This window comes from Mastigoproctus giganteus, chromosome 3 (genome assembly GCF_048544385.1).
Source record: "Mastigoproctus giganteus isolate SK-2022 chromosome 3, ASM4854438v1, whole genome shotgun sequence".
Classification (NCBI taxonomy): Eukaryota; Metazoa; Arthropoda; class Arachnida; order Uropygi; family Thelyphonidae; genus Mastigoproctus; species Mastigoproctus giganteus.
The window spans coordinates 214,695,583-214,712,800 of NC_143577.1; the positions used below are offsets into that span (position 1 = coordinate 214,695,583).

Sequence of the window (17,218 nt, forward strand, 5' to 3'; positions counted from 1 at the left end):
AGACAGATTCTCTGTTGTAAATCCATAGAGATGGCAGCTGTGTAGAGATGGCAGCTGTGTAAAGATGGCTGATGAAGCTAAACACACTACTTTTGTTGTCAAAAACCACAGCTTCTTCACTACAAACAAGAGTAACTTAGTATTCCAGCCAATAGCATTGCTTATTCTGTACAAGCCCTCTGGGTTCTTATCACACTGCTTAGTGAATTGCAAAACAAAAAGAAACCCACTGATGAGAAACTGGTAAAACTAGTAGTTAAAGATTTGGTGTACATGACCTGTGGGGATGACACTGCCAAAGAAAAGTGAACAGATACCACAGTATAAATATTATTCATGATAACAAGGCAATTCAATGATACTAAAGATTTTACATTTTTCTATAATACTGAGAGCACATATAATTTAGAAACAAAGTGTGTAACTATATATACAGCATTTCTGTAAATTATACATACTCAAGTTCAGCATATCTGTCTCAAAGTGAAACTCTAGAGTTTTGTAACCCTCCTCAAAAAAACAAAAGGGGGGGGGATTCATATTTTCATGTAATTGTTATGCTCATACATATTATATGAAGCTCACTAAAGAATATTACCTCCTCTTCCTCCAATTCCTCTTCAAAGTCATCTCGGTACTGCTCAAATTCATCATAATCAAAATCAACTCCAAAGATGTCCTGAGCCTCTTGAAGGGCACTAAAAATAATTATATAAAAATGATATAATTACAATAATAAAATTTTTAAATTGTGTGTGTGTGTGTGTGTGTGTGTGTGTGTGTGTGAGAGAGAGAGAGAGAGAGAGAGAGAATATATTTATCACTATTTCTCAATTTCTAGTATTTTCAAGTGTTGGGGGAAAAAAACACTTGTTAACATCTTACTTTTGGATGTACAGTTAGGCCCCACTCATACGGCGGGTTAGGTTACAGAACCCCTGCCGAAAAGTGGAATGTCAAAGAGAGGGGCCCTACGGTACACAGAATGAGAATTAATAATATTTGTCAGTGAAATTATTTTTTTTCTAATCAATACTATTCTAAATGCCATAATAAGAGACCATATTTACTGCAATAAGAGGATTGATTCCACCCATTCCTTAACAAAATTTTTTGGGTCTTCAAAATGTATGCAGATTAGAAAATTCTCTCTCTCTCTCTCTCTCTCTCATTCAAATGTTTCTCATAAAAAAAATAACTTCACATGCTGTAATGTGTAAAAACAAGGCTGCATTAAAAAATATTAAATATTAAAAGAAATATGGTGTAAAAGTATACAGGAACCTCTGAAATTCAGCAACCTTGGATAAGGACTTATTTTTACCTTTAAACTTCCAAAACCCTCTGTGCCACTTGTTTTTCTTTTAGGCAAAATGTTTAAGGAGAGATGCAGGTTAAACATACTGGTTAAATGGACATGTCAATAATCTGACCATGTAGTTGAAATCAGTCATAACATCCAAAAGAATTGAATGCAGAGGTTAAAGGAAATACCTTCAAGCTCAAGGATAAAAAGACTTGATCATCTTCACTTATATATATATATATATATACAGGGCTTTTTTTGTGACGGTATGCAACGGTGCGGCGTACCGGCACCATTTTTACAGCGTGCCAGCACGGGTGACACGCAGTGGGTGTCAGCCATGCCAGCTGCTTCTGTCTATTAAGGAGATCATGTGACAATGGGCGGAGTCAGCACCCGTCAATCACGCTAGCAGTCTGGAAGGGGTACCCGTTTCTGAATCTCGACCAAAACTTCATTATGAAATTATTTTCACTTATTATTTTACTTGGTACTTACCGTATTTTTACATTTTACTTATTATTTTTTATTTATTAAATAAGACTCACCTTTGACTTATTTTAAATATACTTGTATAATAAATTTATGCTTAATAAAATTAATGGTTGAGATTCAGTATCGGATATAGCGTACCAACTGCTAGCGATACGGCTGTGATTGACGGGTGCTGACTCCGCCCAGTGTCACGTGATCCTTAACAGATAGAAGCAGCTGGCATGGCTGACACCCACTGCATGCCATCCGTGTCGGCACAGAATTTTTTTTGATAGCAAAGAATGAGTACCGGCACCTATTTTTTTTACAAAAAAGCACTATATATATATATGAGGTAACAGTAATAAATCTGTTGAAAAGTGCAAAGATGGAGGCGTAAATTATGCAAAATGCCAAAACTAATAGGAGAAGGATAACAGAAATTGGAGATATTGAAGGTGAGAGAAAGAATGTGAATATCCAAAATTATAGGCCGAATTGGATAGCTAATTGGAGAGAAGGAAACTGTAAAGCAAAAAAGATTAGACTAATATATGGAGTAATAGCAAGCATCAGATAAGGGTGGGATACTTTGGTTATAAGTCCAAGAAATCGGGGAGAAAAATTATAAAATTAAAATCTGATGTTAGCTAAAAATAAATATTGATATATAATCAGGCATTTCTTTTGGGGATTACACCTGATCATGTATCAAAAACTGTGTTTCTATACTTGTCCATACCTGTGGAAGAAAAGGAAATTTAAGAATAAAAATATGTGAGAGCAAATAGCAGGATAAAGCAGTAGAACTTTCATAAAAAATATGGACAAGGTAGTCCCAATGCAGTGTATGTTGTAAAATAGAATAAATTAAAATAAATTAAGAAGTAAAATAGCAATAAAATTAAAATAAGTGCTTACAGTGTAACCTAGATGCAATAATAGATGGCTATATGCAAATGACGCAATTTAGTAAATATTTTTGGGGGAATATGCATATGAAGTTAATGCATTAACTCCCTTGCTTTGGTATAAGGCAAAGGAGTTAAGCGAGGAAAGGAAAGGGATGAAACTGTAGATAAAAAAAGCCGAAGATAGTGAGAGGTTAAGGACAGTAGGAACATTCATATCACCCTCGTATTGCACTAATAGCTTTACGAATGAGAAAAAAGGAGACGAATAAAGATAAAAAGCTAAGAAAAAAATATTAAAGATTACATGGGCGAGCTGGGATTGTAAAGTCCCATCGTCAAGAAAGGGACCTACATAAGAGAGAGAGAGAGAGACTAATATCAGATGCTTGTGATGTAAGAAGCTGAAAATAACTTAAAGAATTGCAAAAAGGTTGATAGTTGCAAATAGAGAGTAGATACCTGGAATTTTCAAGTAATGCATAGTAGATGGTTAAGTTGGGAAAATATCCAGTTGAAATATAAAAGTAGTTGGATCGATTTGTATAACTGAAGCAAAAGCAGTAACACATTAGTAAGAATGCCTGAAACTCACAATAATTTATAGTGAAAGGCAGACTTAAAAGAAAGCTGCAAAAAGAGGATAGAATTAGTAACCTCTATAGTTGCTTTTGATAAAATATGTGTGTAAAGACAAACAAGTGAAACGAAGACAAGGAGAAAGTAACAAACAGCATAATTATATTGATAAGAAGGCATATAACACAAATAGATAGCTGGAAGATATATTTAGAATGACTAGATTGTGTATACAAAAAGGTTGAAAATATTTGGAAAATTAGAATAGAATAGTTTAAAGATAAAATATCTTTAAACACAGTGACAAGTGCTTTCTGAATGTTCACAATTGCTTTTTGAATGTTCATAATGCATAAAAGGGATTATATTTCTCTCAAGAATAATTATAAATTGTTGTATTCTTACCTTGTGTTTTGTTGTTAATAATACACAAATGTCAATTCCCAGCTGTAAATTTAATATGTATGGCATCTCTCTCTCTCTCTCTGTCCCAATAACATGTGTCAAACAAATAACAATAATAGTATTCGCCATATAGTGCAAAAAAAGTCACAGGCTTTTGCTGCACTGACAAAAAAAAAAAAACTTGAAATACATATTATGTGCTTCCCTCCTCACAGAGGTAACTATCCAGTTGACCTTTGAACTGTCAGCCTCAACTACCTGCAAGGGCAACTTGTTCCAACAATCAATGACTCGCTGGCTAAAATAAAACTTCTTACAAACTAATCTAAACCTCAACCCCTGTAAATATGAAATTGTTAGCATGTTAGCTAGTCTGCTGGAAGCAGTAAGGTTTAAAAGAGTGAGAATGAACATTATGAAACTTTAATGAGCATACTACTTTTTGCTATAATGGACAACTTTTGAGATAAAATATATTAATTACAAAGTTATCTTATTGTTATCTTAATTTTGCTTACACAAACATTTCACTGCTTAACGTAAAGTAACATTATATTTAAAGGTATATGAGTTTTACAAATGGGAAATATACCATTTGTTGGAAGAAGCAGATAACTGGTCCAGCTGATCTTGATAATGAATCTTTCTTTGTATTGAATAAAGTACCAAGAGGAATTCTAGATGTTTGAATAATGAAACCCATGAATTTTAAAAGATAGGAAAGTTTTAAATATTTTTAAGAAAGAGTGGAGTACTTACTTCGAAGAGTTGTTGCCTCATATTTACTGATAAATAGAATAGATTCGAAGAACAGTAGCCTCATATTTACTGATAAATAATTCTTTTTCCAAGATAAAGGTGAACCACTATTTTTAAAGAAAGGCCAATTTATTATGGCAAGGCAGGTAATTTTTGTTTTCAAATGCTGTGTAGAAAATTTCTTGTTTAGAACCAGTTTTCTTACCAAAGTCATTGACAATATTTATGTCTAACCCTGAGCTAGAGCATACTGTTATTGTTAAGTTTACTGTGGTCACTCTAAGAGAAAAACAGATTTAGTTACAAAATCTGCTTATTATAACTGGATGCTTGCACTTTGTTAAAGGAGAAAGAATTGATATGCTTTATTCTTATAAATTAATGCATACCGAACCTAGAAATATATAACAATTTAATCCTTTCATTTCAGGTTTTGTATGTCATTTGTAAGTTTTTACTTGTCTAGACAGATAGAAACAAAATGTTTCTAGACATCATGCTAAAATGGAAACTACTACACTAAGTGCAGATTTAGTTTGAAGATAATCATCTCAAAAATATTCTCTACTGAATGATTTAGGTGGGTGAGGACGGTTTATAATCTACATTACGAATATTTATAATTTTCCTTGATTTTTGTACCATAGTGACCAGTCCTTATCTGTTTTTGTGTCAAGAAATTATTGTTTCTGCCTTAAATGATATAGTCATTGTTTCGTTGCAGAAACAAGTATTGGATAACTCATCATCTTGTCCACATGACTGTAGATAAAAGGCGCAAAAGATTCTACCACTAATGCCATAGAGTACCAACTAATAACGATCTCTTAATTGAAGATTTCTTCCATCAGCACATGGGGATGGAATAAATCTCCAGGAGGATCCCAACGATCTATCACAAGTAATTTATCATCGAAAATAATAGCTCATTCTTTATTCTAGCCAGCAGTCAGGACAGTTAGCCATGTACAGGTTAATCACAGATGTGTGAGGTCTTAATATGTATTTGTCACTTAAGACTACAGATAGCATAACCTATTGAACAATGCAACTTGTTCAACACCTAATTTGGTAAAAAATTTAAGAATATCTTAAAATGATAACATATAAGGGTTCAGTTAAAAGGTTTCTTAAAAAACTGAATGCAATCAATAAGCAATAACACAAAAATTAGTTAGTCATTCCAAAATATTTGAGGGATGTTACTACTACAACAACAAAAAAAAAAAAAAAAAAACTTACGCATCTGTATATCTAACATGCCGCTTCTTTTTCCCTTTGGCAATAGGCTGTCCATCATCACCTACTATGAAATCATCCTCTTCTACGGTAAAAAAAATAAATAAATAAATGTGTTATTTTAATTCCCACTTTTTTTTTTATAAACACCTAATATTTACTCATTCAAATTTTTCTTCTAATTTATATGATTTTATCATTTAACTTATACAAAAGATTCAATTAATCATCACAAATATCCAAATCTAAGGTGAAGTTTTCCATATTTTAATTAGTCAAAAAGATGGGGTTCATATTATATTTGTTTAATACAAAAGCACCTAATGCACAATGTTTTCAAAGTTGGATACTGGTATTATCAGTAAGCGAAAACCCATCCAATTTATCTATAAAATCTAAAAATACCAAGATAGTATCAGTGTCCAAGGCCTACCCTGTTACTATTTTGATTCCTCATCATCATCATCATCATCTTCCTCAGCCATTTTCAATCCACTGCAGGATGAAGGCCTCTCCAGCAACTTTCCAGTTCCTTCTGTTTTGAGCACTGGCCATCCATTTACTACCCAAAAACTCATGAATTTCATCTATCCATCTCCGCCTTTGTCTTCCATGTTTTCTTCAAGCTCCTCTTGGGTACCATTCTGTTATTTTCTTAGTCCATCTGTCATCCTGTCTTCGAGCTATGTGTCCTGCTCAAGACCATTTTAGTTCTTTAGTTTTGATAAGAATGTCCTTTACTTGAGTTTGCTGCCTAATCCATGTGTTTCTCTTCTTATCTAACAGTCTGATTCCCAATATAATTCGTTCCATTCTTCGCTGTGTAGTTCTCAGCTTCTCTTCCATTCTTTTGGTGAGTGCCCAAGTTTCACTTCCATAAGTCATTGTGGGGAGTATACATTGATTCATTATTTTACTTTTCAGAAAAACTGGTATATTGCTCTTCAGTATGTGACTATATTTCCTGAATGCTATCCATCCAAAATTTATTCTTCTCTTGACTTCCAGCCATTTATCATTATTACAGCTAATAACTTGTCCCAGATAAGTATATGACCCCACCTTTTCATTTACTGCTCCTTCAATCATTATTTCCCTTTCCGTAGCATACTTGTTCATCATTACTTTTGTTTTAGCCATATTCATCTTTAGTCCAAAATCCTTACTAACTGTGCATAACTGATTAAGATTTTCTTCTAATTCTTTGGGATCGTGGCTTATAACCACAATGTCATCTGCAAATTGTAAATGGTTTAGGTACTCCCCGTTCACATTGACTCCTTTCTGCGACCAGTCTAATCTTCTGAAAGCTTCCTCAAGGGCAGCAGTAAACAGCTTCGGAGATATTGTGTCTCCTTGTCGAACTCCTTTCTCGATTTTAAATTTGCTACTGTCTTTCTCTAGTCTAATAAAGGAGGGAGCACTCTCATATATTTTCTTCAAAATCACAATATATGGAGTATCTATGCCTTGTCTTTCCAGTGACCGAAAAACAAGTGCAAACATTGCCTTATGCTGTATGGAGTCAAATGCCTTTTCATAATCCACAAATGCCAGGCATAATGGTGTTTTATATTCATTTGCTTTCTCCATTAGCTGTGATATTACGTGAAGGTGATCCATAGTTGAGAATCCTGTCCTAAAGCCAGATTGCTCTTTCGATTGATTCTCATCAAGTATTCTTTCAAATCTGTTAGTAATAACCCTTCCGAACAACTTGTAGATGTGGGATAACAAGCTAATTGGTCTATAATTTCCAATTTCTGATTTATCTCCTTTCTTATGCAGCAAAACTATGATTGCATTATTCCACTGCTTAGGCGTCACACCTTTTCTAATGCACTTTGCGAAGAGCCTTGCGAGTTTTTCTGTTATGTCTCTTCCTCCCAATTTTAACAACTCTACAGTAACTTCATCTTCCCCCGGGGCTTTCCGATTCTTCATTTCCTTCAATGCATGTTCTACCTCATCAGGAAGAATTTCAGGTATGTTGTATGTGTTCCTACTTTGCAATCCATCTTCCCCACTGCTGGTATCATTCCCTCGCTCCTTGTATAATTCTCTATAGTAGTCTTCTGCTATTTGAATTATGCCTTCTCTGCTGTTTATAAGTACACCACCGCTCCCTTCAGTTTCAGTATCATTTGTCTTTCTGTATTACTGCTCATGGCTGCTGATTTAAATCCTTTGTTTTCCCTTAATGCTTGTTCTACTTTTCTTGTGTTAAACCTTCTTATGTCCTCTCTGAGTCTCTTTCTAATGGCTTTGCATAACTCAGTATACTCAATTTTCTCCCTGACAGTGTTTTTCTTGCTCTTCATTTGTCGTCTTCAGTTCATCATGACAAGTGTTTCTTGACTAATTTTTTCTTCTTTGGATTTCTGTTTCCCTATAGGTTTCTTGGGCTTTATCACTTTCAGAAAGTTGTAATATTCCTCGTCGATATCTTGGTCCTGAGCAGTCTGCAGAAGATGGCGCATTATAGCCTTAGATGCTAATGCGCCAAAAAAATCTATTGCTTTTTCTCCTCCTCTGTTATCTCAAAGACCTTTGTATTATTTACTCGAGTCAGTTTTTTCCTTTCCTTTCCTACATCTATATCAAGTGTACATCTTACCATTCTGTGATCACTTCCAACGTTTACTTTATTCAGGACGGTAACATCATTCACAATATATCTTCTGTTAGTGAGGATGAAGTTGATTTCATTAGTTGTTAATCCATTTGGACTCTTCCATGTCCACTTTCTATTCACCCTTTTCTTGAAAAAAGTGTTCATTACTGACAGTCCTTGAGATTCTGCAAATTCCACAAGTCTTTCACCTCTTTTATTTCTTTCACCAATCCCAAAATGTCCTACAGTTCCTCTTTCTGCGCTGTTTTGCCTTTTTCCAACCTTAGCATTGAAGTCCCCCATAATAATAGTGTAGTGGGTTTTCTGCTCATCTAGAAGACTCTCAATTTCGGTGTACATTTCTTCAACCTCTTCATCATCATGACTCGATGTTGGTGCATAAATCATTATAATCTTTAGCTTGTACCTCAGAAATCTTGAGTATTAGTCTTGACACCCTTGGTGATGTACTTTTGAATTCCAAAATGTTGTTTTTAAAATCTTTATGGACCAGAAACCCAACTCCACCTTCACTCCTTTCACTGTTTCCATTGGTGTACAGCAGATTTCCACTTGATAAACTTATAAGTGATTCTTTTCTTCTTCTTCTTCCAGCCAAACCGATAATATTCCAATTCACATTTTCTAATTCCTTTTCCAGCTCTAATATCTTGTCTTCACCGATGAGTGATCGTACGTTATAACAGGCCAAGTTCAGTTTCCGTGCATGGCAGCCTGATCGTACCCAGAGATTCTTAGCACCCCCTGCTTCCACTCTGATCCTCTCACTGCCGTAAGAGCGAGAGTGAAAGCTGCTGGGGACTGAGGGCCATTTGTATTGTTGTGCTCTCATGTGCTGGAGGGTTTGGTCTTTTCCTCTTCACGCTGACCAGGCGTCTTGAAGAGAACCACTCTACACGTTCGTTGCCACCTAAGTGACATAACAGGGCTTACCATTGAGAAGGTGTGCATGAGTGGATTTTAGGGAGGCAGGCCAACCGGACTTCTCCTAAATCTTCTGTAATAGAGAGATATTGGATCCATCAGTGTTTTAGGCTGAGTGTCTGATAACACACAGGATACCTGTACCCCTCTATTCCTCAAACATTAGTATTTCTTTCTAGGTACATTCAGATGAAGCCTGGAATATATGCATAGTTTAATGACATGATGCACAAACTTAGTTACTTTGGTACTTGCTTCAAACAATGCACCCTATTCCTATCACACAGACATTAAACAAAATAAATAACATTAAAATCTCTTCCAAATTGAGATGTGCAATTAAACAATAATCTCCTAAATGAATTAGTCAAACAAACGTAATGTGATTACCAACTATAAATGAATGAGACTTGTGGCAGAGAAGAAAAATGCATGGGATGCATTTTTCATAAATATGTCACAAAGGAGGTTAGACAAGCGAAGGCGGATTACAAGAAATCTTTGGCAAAGAAACACAGCAATGACTTCTTTATTTATGTAAACTCTAGAAGGAAAGGGATGAATCAGACTGGTCCACTTGATATAGATGGTTCGACTGTTAATGATCCTGCTCAGGTTGCTGACAAACTGCATGAGTATTCGCATATACATTCACACATGAGGAGTCTTTTAGGGAGGAGAATGCCAGAATTTTACACATAAGAAAGGCAACTAAGGTGAAACGATCTATCCAGTTATATTAAAGGAGAAGGTAATGAAGCAAGCAAACCCTTTGCTTGCTTCTAGTAAAAGAAGCCATAATTATGAGAGCATCCTTGGATTCAGGGGAGGTCCCCACAGACCAGAGATGTGCAAATGTATCCCCAATTCACAAAGGGGAATCAAAGGCTGACCTGTAAGTTTAACTTCTGTTATGGGGAAAATAATGGAGTCATTGGTTAAAGAAGTGCTGCAGGATCATCAAGAGAAGACTGCACTTATAGTTCAGACATAACATGGGTTTGATAAGGAGAAATCTTGTCTGACCAATAAAACTGGTCAGACAAGATTTTGATATCATATACTTGGATTTCAGGAAGCTTTTGATACTGTTGCACATGGATAAATGTATGAAGGAGTGGGAGAAGACAGAGTGGTAATCAATGGACACTGCTCTTTGCAGAATAATGTTCCTCAGGTTTTGGTGTTGTGCTTATTTTTGTTTTCTATATTTATTAATGATATTAATCATGATAAAGCAGGCTTAATGTTCAAATTTACAGACAATACAAAGGTTGGTAGGGTTGCTAATGACAACATGCTACTGCAACAGAATCTAGAAAAGTTGGGAAGATGGGCTGAGAGGTGGCAATTGAAGTTTAACATTGACAAATGCAAAGTACTGCATATGGGTAGCAGTATCCCCAGAGTAACATACCGACTTTGCGGTACTAGACTCAGGGTAATGGAGAACGAAAAAGACCTAAGGGGAATTGTGCAGTCAGATATGAAGTTTTCTGCGCAGTGCAGACAGGTGGCCAGAGCATGGGGTTTTGTCAATGATATACAGGAATTTTGCTAGCTGGGATAAGGAGGTGATTATCCCTTTGTATAAGGCAATGGTCAGATCCCTGCTTGAGTACTACATACAGGTCTGGAGGCTTCGTTTTATGAAAAATGTAGAGCTGCTGGAAGAAGTACAGACAAGGACAATGAGATTGGTTAGGGGAACAACGGGTTGCTCTTATGAAGAAAGGCTTAAGTTCTGCAAATTGCAGCATCTGGAGACTAGGCACCTGTGAGGTGATCTGACTGAGGTGTATAAAGCCTTGAATGGTTTGAGCATGCTCAATGCTGATGGGATTCTTCCTCTTGCTCAGAATAATCATCTGAGAGGGAATAAATTCAAATGGAAGAAAAACAGATGTAGGATAGATGTGTGGAAGTTTGCCTTTAGCCAGTGGGTGGTTGATTGCTGGAACAAACTTCCACCTGTTGTAGAAGTTGATAGCTTAAATAGATTCAAGGCAGAACTAGACAAACATTTGGAGCGAGTGGATCGATGAAATGAGAAGGGAGTTTTTTTTTTTGGGGTTTAAGACACCAAAATAATATACACCGACGAGCCAAAACATTATGACCACCTACCTAATACGATGCTGCTCCTCCACATTACAGCCAAAACAGCTCATACCTGGCGAGGCATGAACGCTACAAGATTTCTAAATGTGTCTTGTGGTATCTGGTACCAACACGTGACCAGAAGATCCTTTCACTCCTGTAAGGTCCGTGGTTGAGAAGCCGCAGAGCAGAGTTGCTGTTCCAACACAAATGACAGATGCTCAATGGGATTGATGTCTGGGGCATTTGGAGGCTAGGGCAATACCTGGAAGTCTTCCTCATGTTCTGTGAGCCAGTCTCAAACAATGAGATTTGCAATGAGCGGGTTTAAGTATGTAGTAGAAGTCAGAGTGCCCGGCACATGGATGCTGGTCAGCAATGAGGTCTAAGTAGGTGGTAGAGGTCAGAGTGCCCGGCACATGGATGCTGGACCCAGGGTATCCTAGCAGAACAGCGCCCAAAGCATGACACCACTGCCTTTGTTTTCATCCCACGTTGCATCCAGGCGCAATAACTTCCACAGGAAAACAATGCACACATACCTGGCCATCCACATGGTGCAACAGAAAACATGATTTATCAGACCAGACGACCTTCTTCCAATCACTTAAAGTCCAGTTTCGATGCTCGCGTGCTGTCACCAGTGAACCTTTGTTAGCATGGGCACTTGGAGTGGCCTGCGGCTATGCAGCCCTATTTTCAGCAGGATTCGATGTACTGTGACACATTACTCCCATCACTAGCATTCCAATTACTGGCTAAATGAACCACAATCGCCCTTTTGTTGCCACATACCATATGGGAGAGCCTTCTATCACCTCAAGCATCAATGAGCCATGGTCATTCAACACCTCGCCGGTAGTTCGTGAGTTTCCCCTCCTTGGACCACTTTCAATAGGTACTAACCATGGCTGACCGTAAGCACCTATCCAGCAGTGCCGTTTGGACATGCTCTAACCCTGTCGTCTGGCCATTACAATTTGGCCTTTATCAAATTTGCTTGAGCCTGCTGCCTTTTCCATCTGAAGAACAAGAGTAACACTGATTAACGGAGCTCAGGATCAGGTGTTTTTTATACCATGTCGCGCCACAGTTCACCTGCAGTTGCTTCAATTTGCATAATGACTCACTGGTCATAATGTTTTGGCTCATCGATCTATAAATAAAGGTAGAAAAGAAAAAATAAATGCAAATTAATAATATTCCCATCACAATAATATTTACTATTACATTCTATATGCATTGCACTTATATAGTTACTATGACTCACAGTTTAAATCTGTAAATGAAAGATATTTTGGAAATCTATTTCTAATTCTATAAATTAAAAATTTGCTTAAAAATAAAAACTTACCAGACTCTAATTCGGACTCCTCTAGACTTTTAAAGTGATCTTCTTCTTCTACAGGTTTTGTCACTTCACGTTCAACTTCCTAATCAAGTGAAATATATCATCAAAAATAAGAGATCTGGATCAATTGCTTAAAAAAACATTCAGTTCAAATAGTAATCTTAGCCCACAACAATTAATAAATAAAATCTCTACTGCTCTATTATACAGTTTTTGATGAACAACTGCAGATTATCTAGTTACAGCAAAGATGTGGAATGAGTGCATTAGAATTTACTCATGCTGCTAGATTCAGGAATCTTTAAACAACCATTCTGCAATGGCCACCAGTAGAGGAGCATATTTGAATAAACCACTATTGTTTTAATGAAAAAATCACCTGTTACAATAGGTTCATTTTTGGAAGCAGATTATGTTTAATGTTACTGTGAATCTTCAGCAGTTACAAAGCAGAGGATTCAGAGGAACAGTAACTACAGTTATAAAGGCACACATTATTTAGGTTCAGTATTTGTGTCTCTTTCTGAGAGGTGATCTTATAGCATCAAATAAGCTTTACCTCTTTTTTTTGGGAAAAAAGAAGTGCATGTCCTTATTGTCCAATGCACATATACTCAAAATCAGAGAGAAAGACTGTTTCTTGTCTTTTATTTCTGGGACTTTAAGGCTTGTTATTGGCTGTAATGAAGGTTCATATCCAACAAAAGTAAACAGTATACTGATGGTTTGAGTGGAAGCTGGCAATATAAAGGACATTCAAGATTACACCAAGCTCCTCCTATAGTAAGAGGAGCTGAGGTATCAGATTCAGTTATCTTTTTTCTGATGTAGGGCTGCCATATGTGTAACTGGGGCTTAGAGGGGGAACAGGCATTCTGTGTGTTATCAGATACTCAGTCTAAAACACTGATGGATCCAATATTTTCTGACTTCCAGCATATCGATTAGCCTCCGAACTCTCTCGATATCAATCCCATACAGCACTTGTGGGACACTACGGAAAGGCATATCAGGCGTCTAGATACACCGATCACCTCCATACCTGCATTGCTGGCCACAATACCGATGGTGTACTTATAAATAGCAGAAAAGGTATAATTCAAATTGCAGAAGACTACTATAGAGAATTATACAAGGAGCGAGGGAATGATGCCAGCAGTTGGAAAGATGGATCGCAAATTAGTAACACATACGCTATACCAGATATCCTTCCCAATGAGGTAGAACATGCGTTGAAGAAAATGAAGAATCAGAGAGCCCCAGGGTAAGATGAAGTTATTGTAGGGATGTTAAAATTTGGAGGAAGAGACATAACACAAAAACTGGCAAGGTTCTTCACAAAATGCATTAGAAAAGGTGTGACACCTAAGGAGTGAAATAATGCAATACTGCATAAGAAAGGAGATAAATCAGAAATTGTAAATTTATGATTTATCTCCTTTCTTGACCCTTGTGAACAAGTTGTTCACAAGGGTCATTACTAAAAAAATTAGAAAGTATGAACTTGAAGAGAATCAACCGAAAGAGCAAGCTGGCTTTAGAACAGGATTTAGAAACTGGCTTTAGAAAAGCATCTGGATACACCAATCACCTCACAATATCAGGCGTCTGGATACACCAATCATCTCCATACCTGCATTGCTGGCTGCATTACACACAGCTTGGTTGGCCATACCTCCCGAATGCTTCCGACATCTTGTTGAATCAATGCTACACCGGATAGCTGTGGTACTGAGGGCAAAAGGAGGACCTACGAAGTATTAGGTAGGTGGACATAATTCAGTGATCACTCGATATATATATATAATACATACTTAACTTATTTATACATTATTACTTTTTAAATTATGGTACTACTTGGGAGCATCAGGTTTGTAGTGACCCCAACCAACCCGCTAGTTATATATAAATCTAGCCCTGGTATGGATAGCCTTATATATAACACAGATACATATAAAAACAACAAAATTAATGTAAATTTAAAGAAGATTAGAGAAAGGTGGAGAATTACAGAATACTGGAGAAAATTAGCGAAAGTCAGTGAAAATTAACATTCTCCCTCATGGCCATACATCTGCTAACTTCCCCAGGGACTTTCAGCAGACATATAGCCAGACTAGAGGAATACCCGTTTCTGTAATCTCTATACCACTTTTGTTAGGTTAACTTTAGGTAATTACTTGGTGAATAATTTGGAATAATGAGAGTAATTTTTTTTTTGAATATAGGTACAGTACTGTACTTAATTTTAAATAAACAGGGTGGTTTACGTATATGACAGCAAACTGTGATAAGAGATTCAAAGCCCTATGGGTATGTATCAGATTAAAATATCATTGTACCTCATCTCAATATCCCGTTGGTGGTCAGTCTGAAAATGTTCAATTTTCCTGCCTTCTTTAGGTTTTGTGTGTGTAGTACTATTTATTGGGCAGACGTACCAGGTTTTATCCATGGCGTGATAGTTTACCTTGCCGTGGGCAAAATCTAATGCTCTGCATTCCTGAGAGTGGGCTGGATGTTAAATTTTAATTTAAAGCTTGAGAAAATTGTATATTTTTGCTTGTATTATTATAGGAAGCAGATACACTATGATATTAGTTTTTATATTTATGTTTAAATTAAGCTAAAAATGAGAAATAAATGGAACTAAATTTACATGATAGATATTAAAACAAGAAATAATAGAAACAAGAGACTCAGAGGATATAAGAATATTTAACATAAGAAAAGCAGTCATGAGCAGTAATACAGAAAGGCAAATTATACTGAAACTGAAGAATAGCGAGGGTGTACTTATAATAGCAGAGATTCATATAGCAGAAGACTACTATAAAGTATTATATAAGGAGCAAGGGAATGATGCCAGCAGTGAAGATGTATCACAAATTAGTAACACATTTGTGATACCCAATATGCTTCCTGATGAGGTAGAAGATGCGCTGAACGAAATAAAGAATCAAAAAGTCCCAGGTGGTGATTACTGTACAGTTGTTAAAATTGGGAGGAAGAGACACGACACAGAAACTGGCAAGACTCTTCACAAAATACATTAGGAAAGGGTGACACCTAAGGAATGGAATAATGCCATCATAATTCTGTTGAATAAGAAAGGAGATTAATCAGAAATTGGAAATTATAGACCAAGTAGCTTGTTGACCAACGTCTGCAAGTTGTTCACAAGGTCATTTCTAACAGATTAGAAAGAATACTTGATGAGAATCAACCGAAAGAGCAAGCTGGCTTCAGAACAGGATTCTCAACTATGGATCACCTTCATGTAATATCACAGCTAACAGAGAAAGCAAACAAATATAAAACACCACTATGCCTGGCATTTGTGGAATATGAAAAGGCATTTGACTCCATACAGCATAAGACAATGTTTCAGGCACTGGAAAGACAAGGCATAGGTACATTATGATTTTAAAGAAAATATATAAGAAAGCTACCTCCTTTATTAGACTATAAAAAGACAGTAGCAAATTTAAAATTGAGAAAGGAGTTCGACAAGTGGACACAATATCTCCGAAGTTGTTTGACTGGTCACAAAAAGGAGTCATTGAGAATGTCTAAATGGAGAGTATCTAAACCATTTATGATTTGCAGATGACATTATAATCATAAGCCACGATCTCAAAAAAACAGACAAAAATCTTAATCAGTTATGCAGAGTTAGTAAGAATTTACTATGGCTAATACAAAAGTAATGATGAATAAGTATACTACAGAAAGAGATATAATCATTGAAGGAGCAGTAAAAACAGGGCATAGATATCCATAGATACATTATGATTTCAAGAAAATATATGAGAATGCTACGTTCTTTATTACACTAGACTAAGATAGTAACAAATTTAAAATTGAGAAAGGAGTTCGACAAGGAGACGCAATATCTCCAAAGTTGTTTACTGCTGCCCTTAAGGAAGCTTTCAGAAGATTATACTGGTTGCAGAAAGGAGTCAATGTGAATGGGGGGAATCTAAACCAATTACGATTTGCAGATGACGTTGTGATCATAAGCCACGATCCCAAGGAATTAGAGTAAAATCTTATGCACAGTTAATAAGGATTTCGGACTAAAGATGAATATGGCTAAAACAAAAGCAATGATGAACAAGTATGCCACAGAAAGGAATATAATCATTGAAGGAGCAGTAATTGAAAAGGTGGATTCATATACTTATCTGGGACAAGTTATTAGCTGTAATAATGATAAATGGCTGGAAGTCAAGAGAAAATAAAATTCGGATGGATAGCATTCAGGAAATATAGTCACATACTGAGGAGCAATATCCCAATTTTTTTGAAACGTAAAATAATGAACCAATGTATACTCCCTACAACTACGCAGTGAAGAATGGAACGAATTATATTAAGAATCCAACCCTTCTTATAAAAATTAAAGAACTGAAATGGTCTTGGGCAGGACACATAGCTTGAAAACAGATTGATTAAGAAAAATAACAGAATGATACCCAAGAAGAAAACTTGGAAGACAACAACAATAACGGAGATGGACAGATGAAATTCGT

The 17,218-nt window shown here is 36.2% G+C and overlaps 1 protein-coding gene across 1 annotated transcript in view; it reads right to left on the reverse strand.

Annotated features, from left to right (window-relative positions):
* The window catches only part of Spt6 (transcription elongation factor Spt6), a 301,836-nt gene that overhangs the window by 196,453 nt on the left and 88,165 nt on the right, over positions 1-17,218 (reverse strand). The window contains exons 6-8 of the mRNA XM_090369617.1: positions 12,687-12,765; positions 5,677-5,758; positions 599-698 (exon numbers count right to left, since the gene is read on the reverse strand). Coding sequence (XP_090225743.1) covers positions 599-698; positions 5,677-5,758; positions 12,687-12,765 — 261 coding nt within the window. The remainder of the gene's footprint in view (positions 1-598; positions 699-5,676; positions 5,759-12,686; positions 12,766-17,218) is intronic.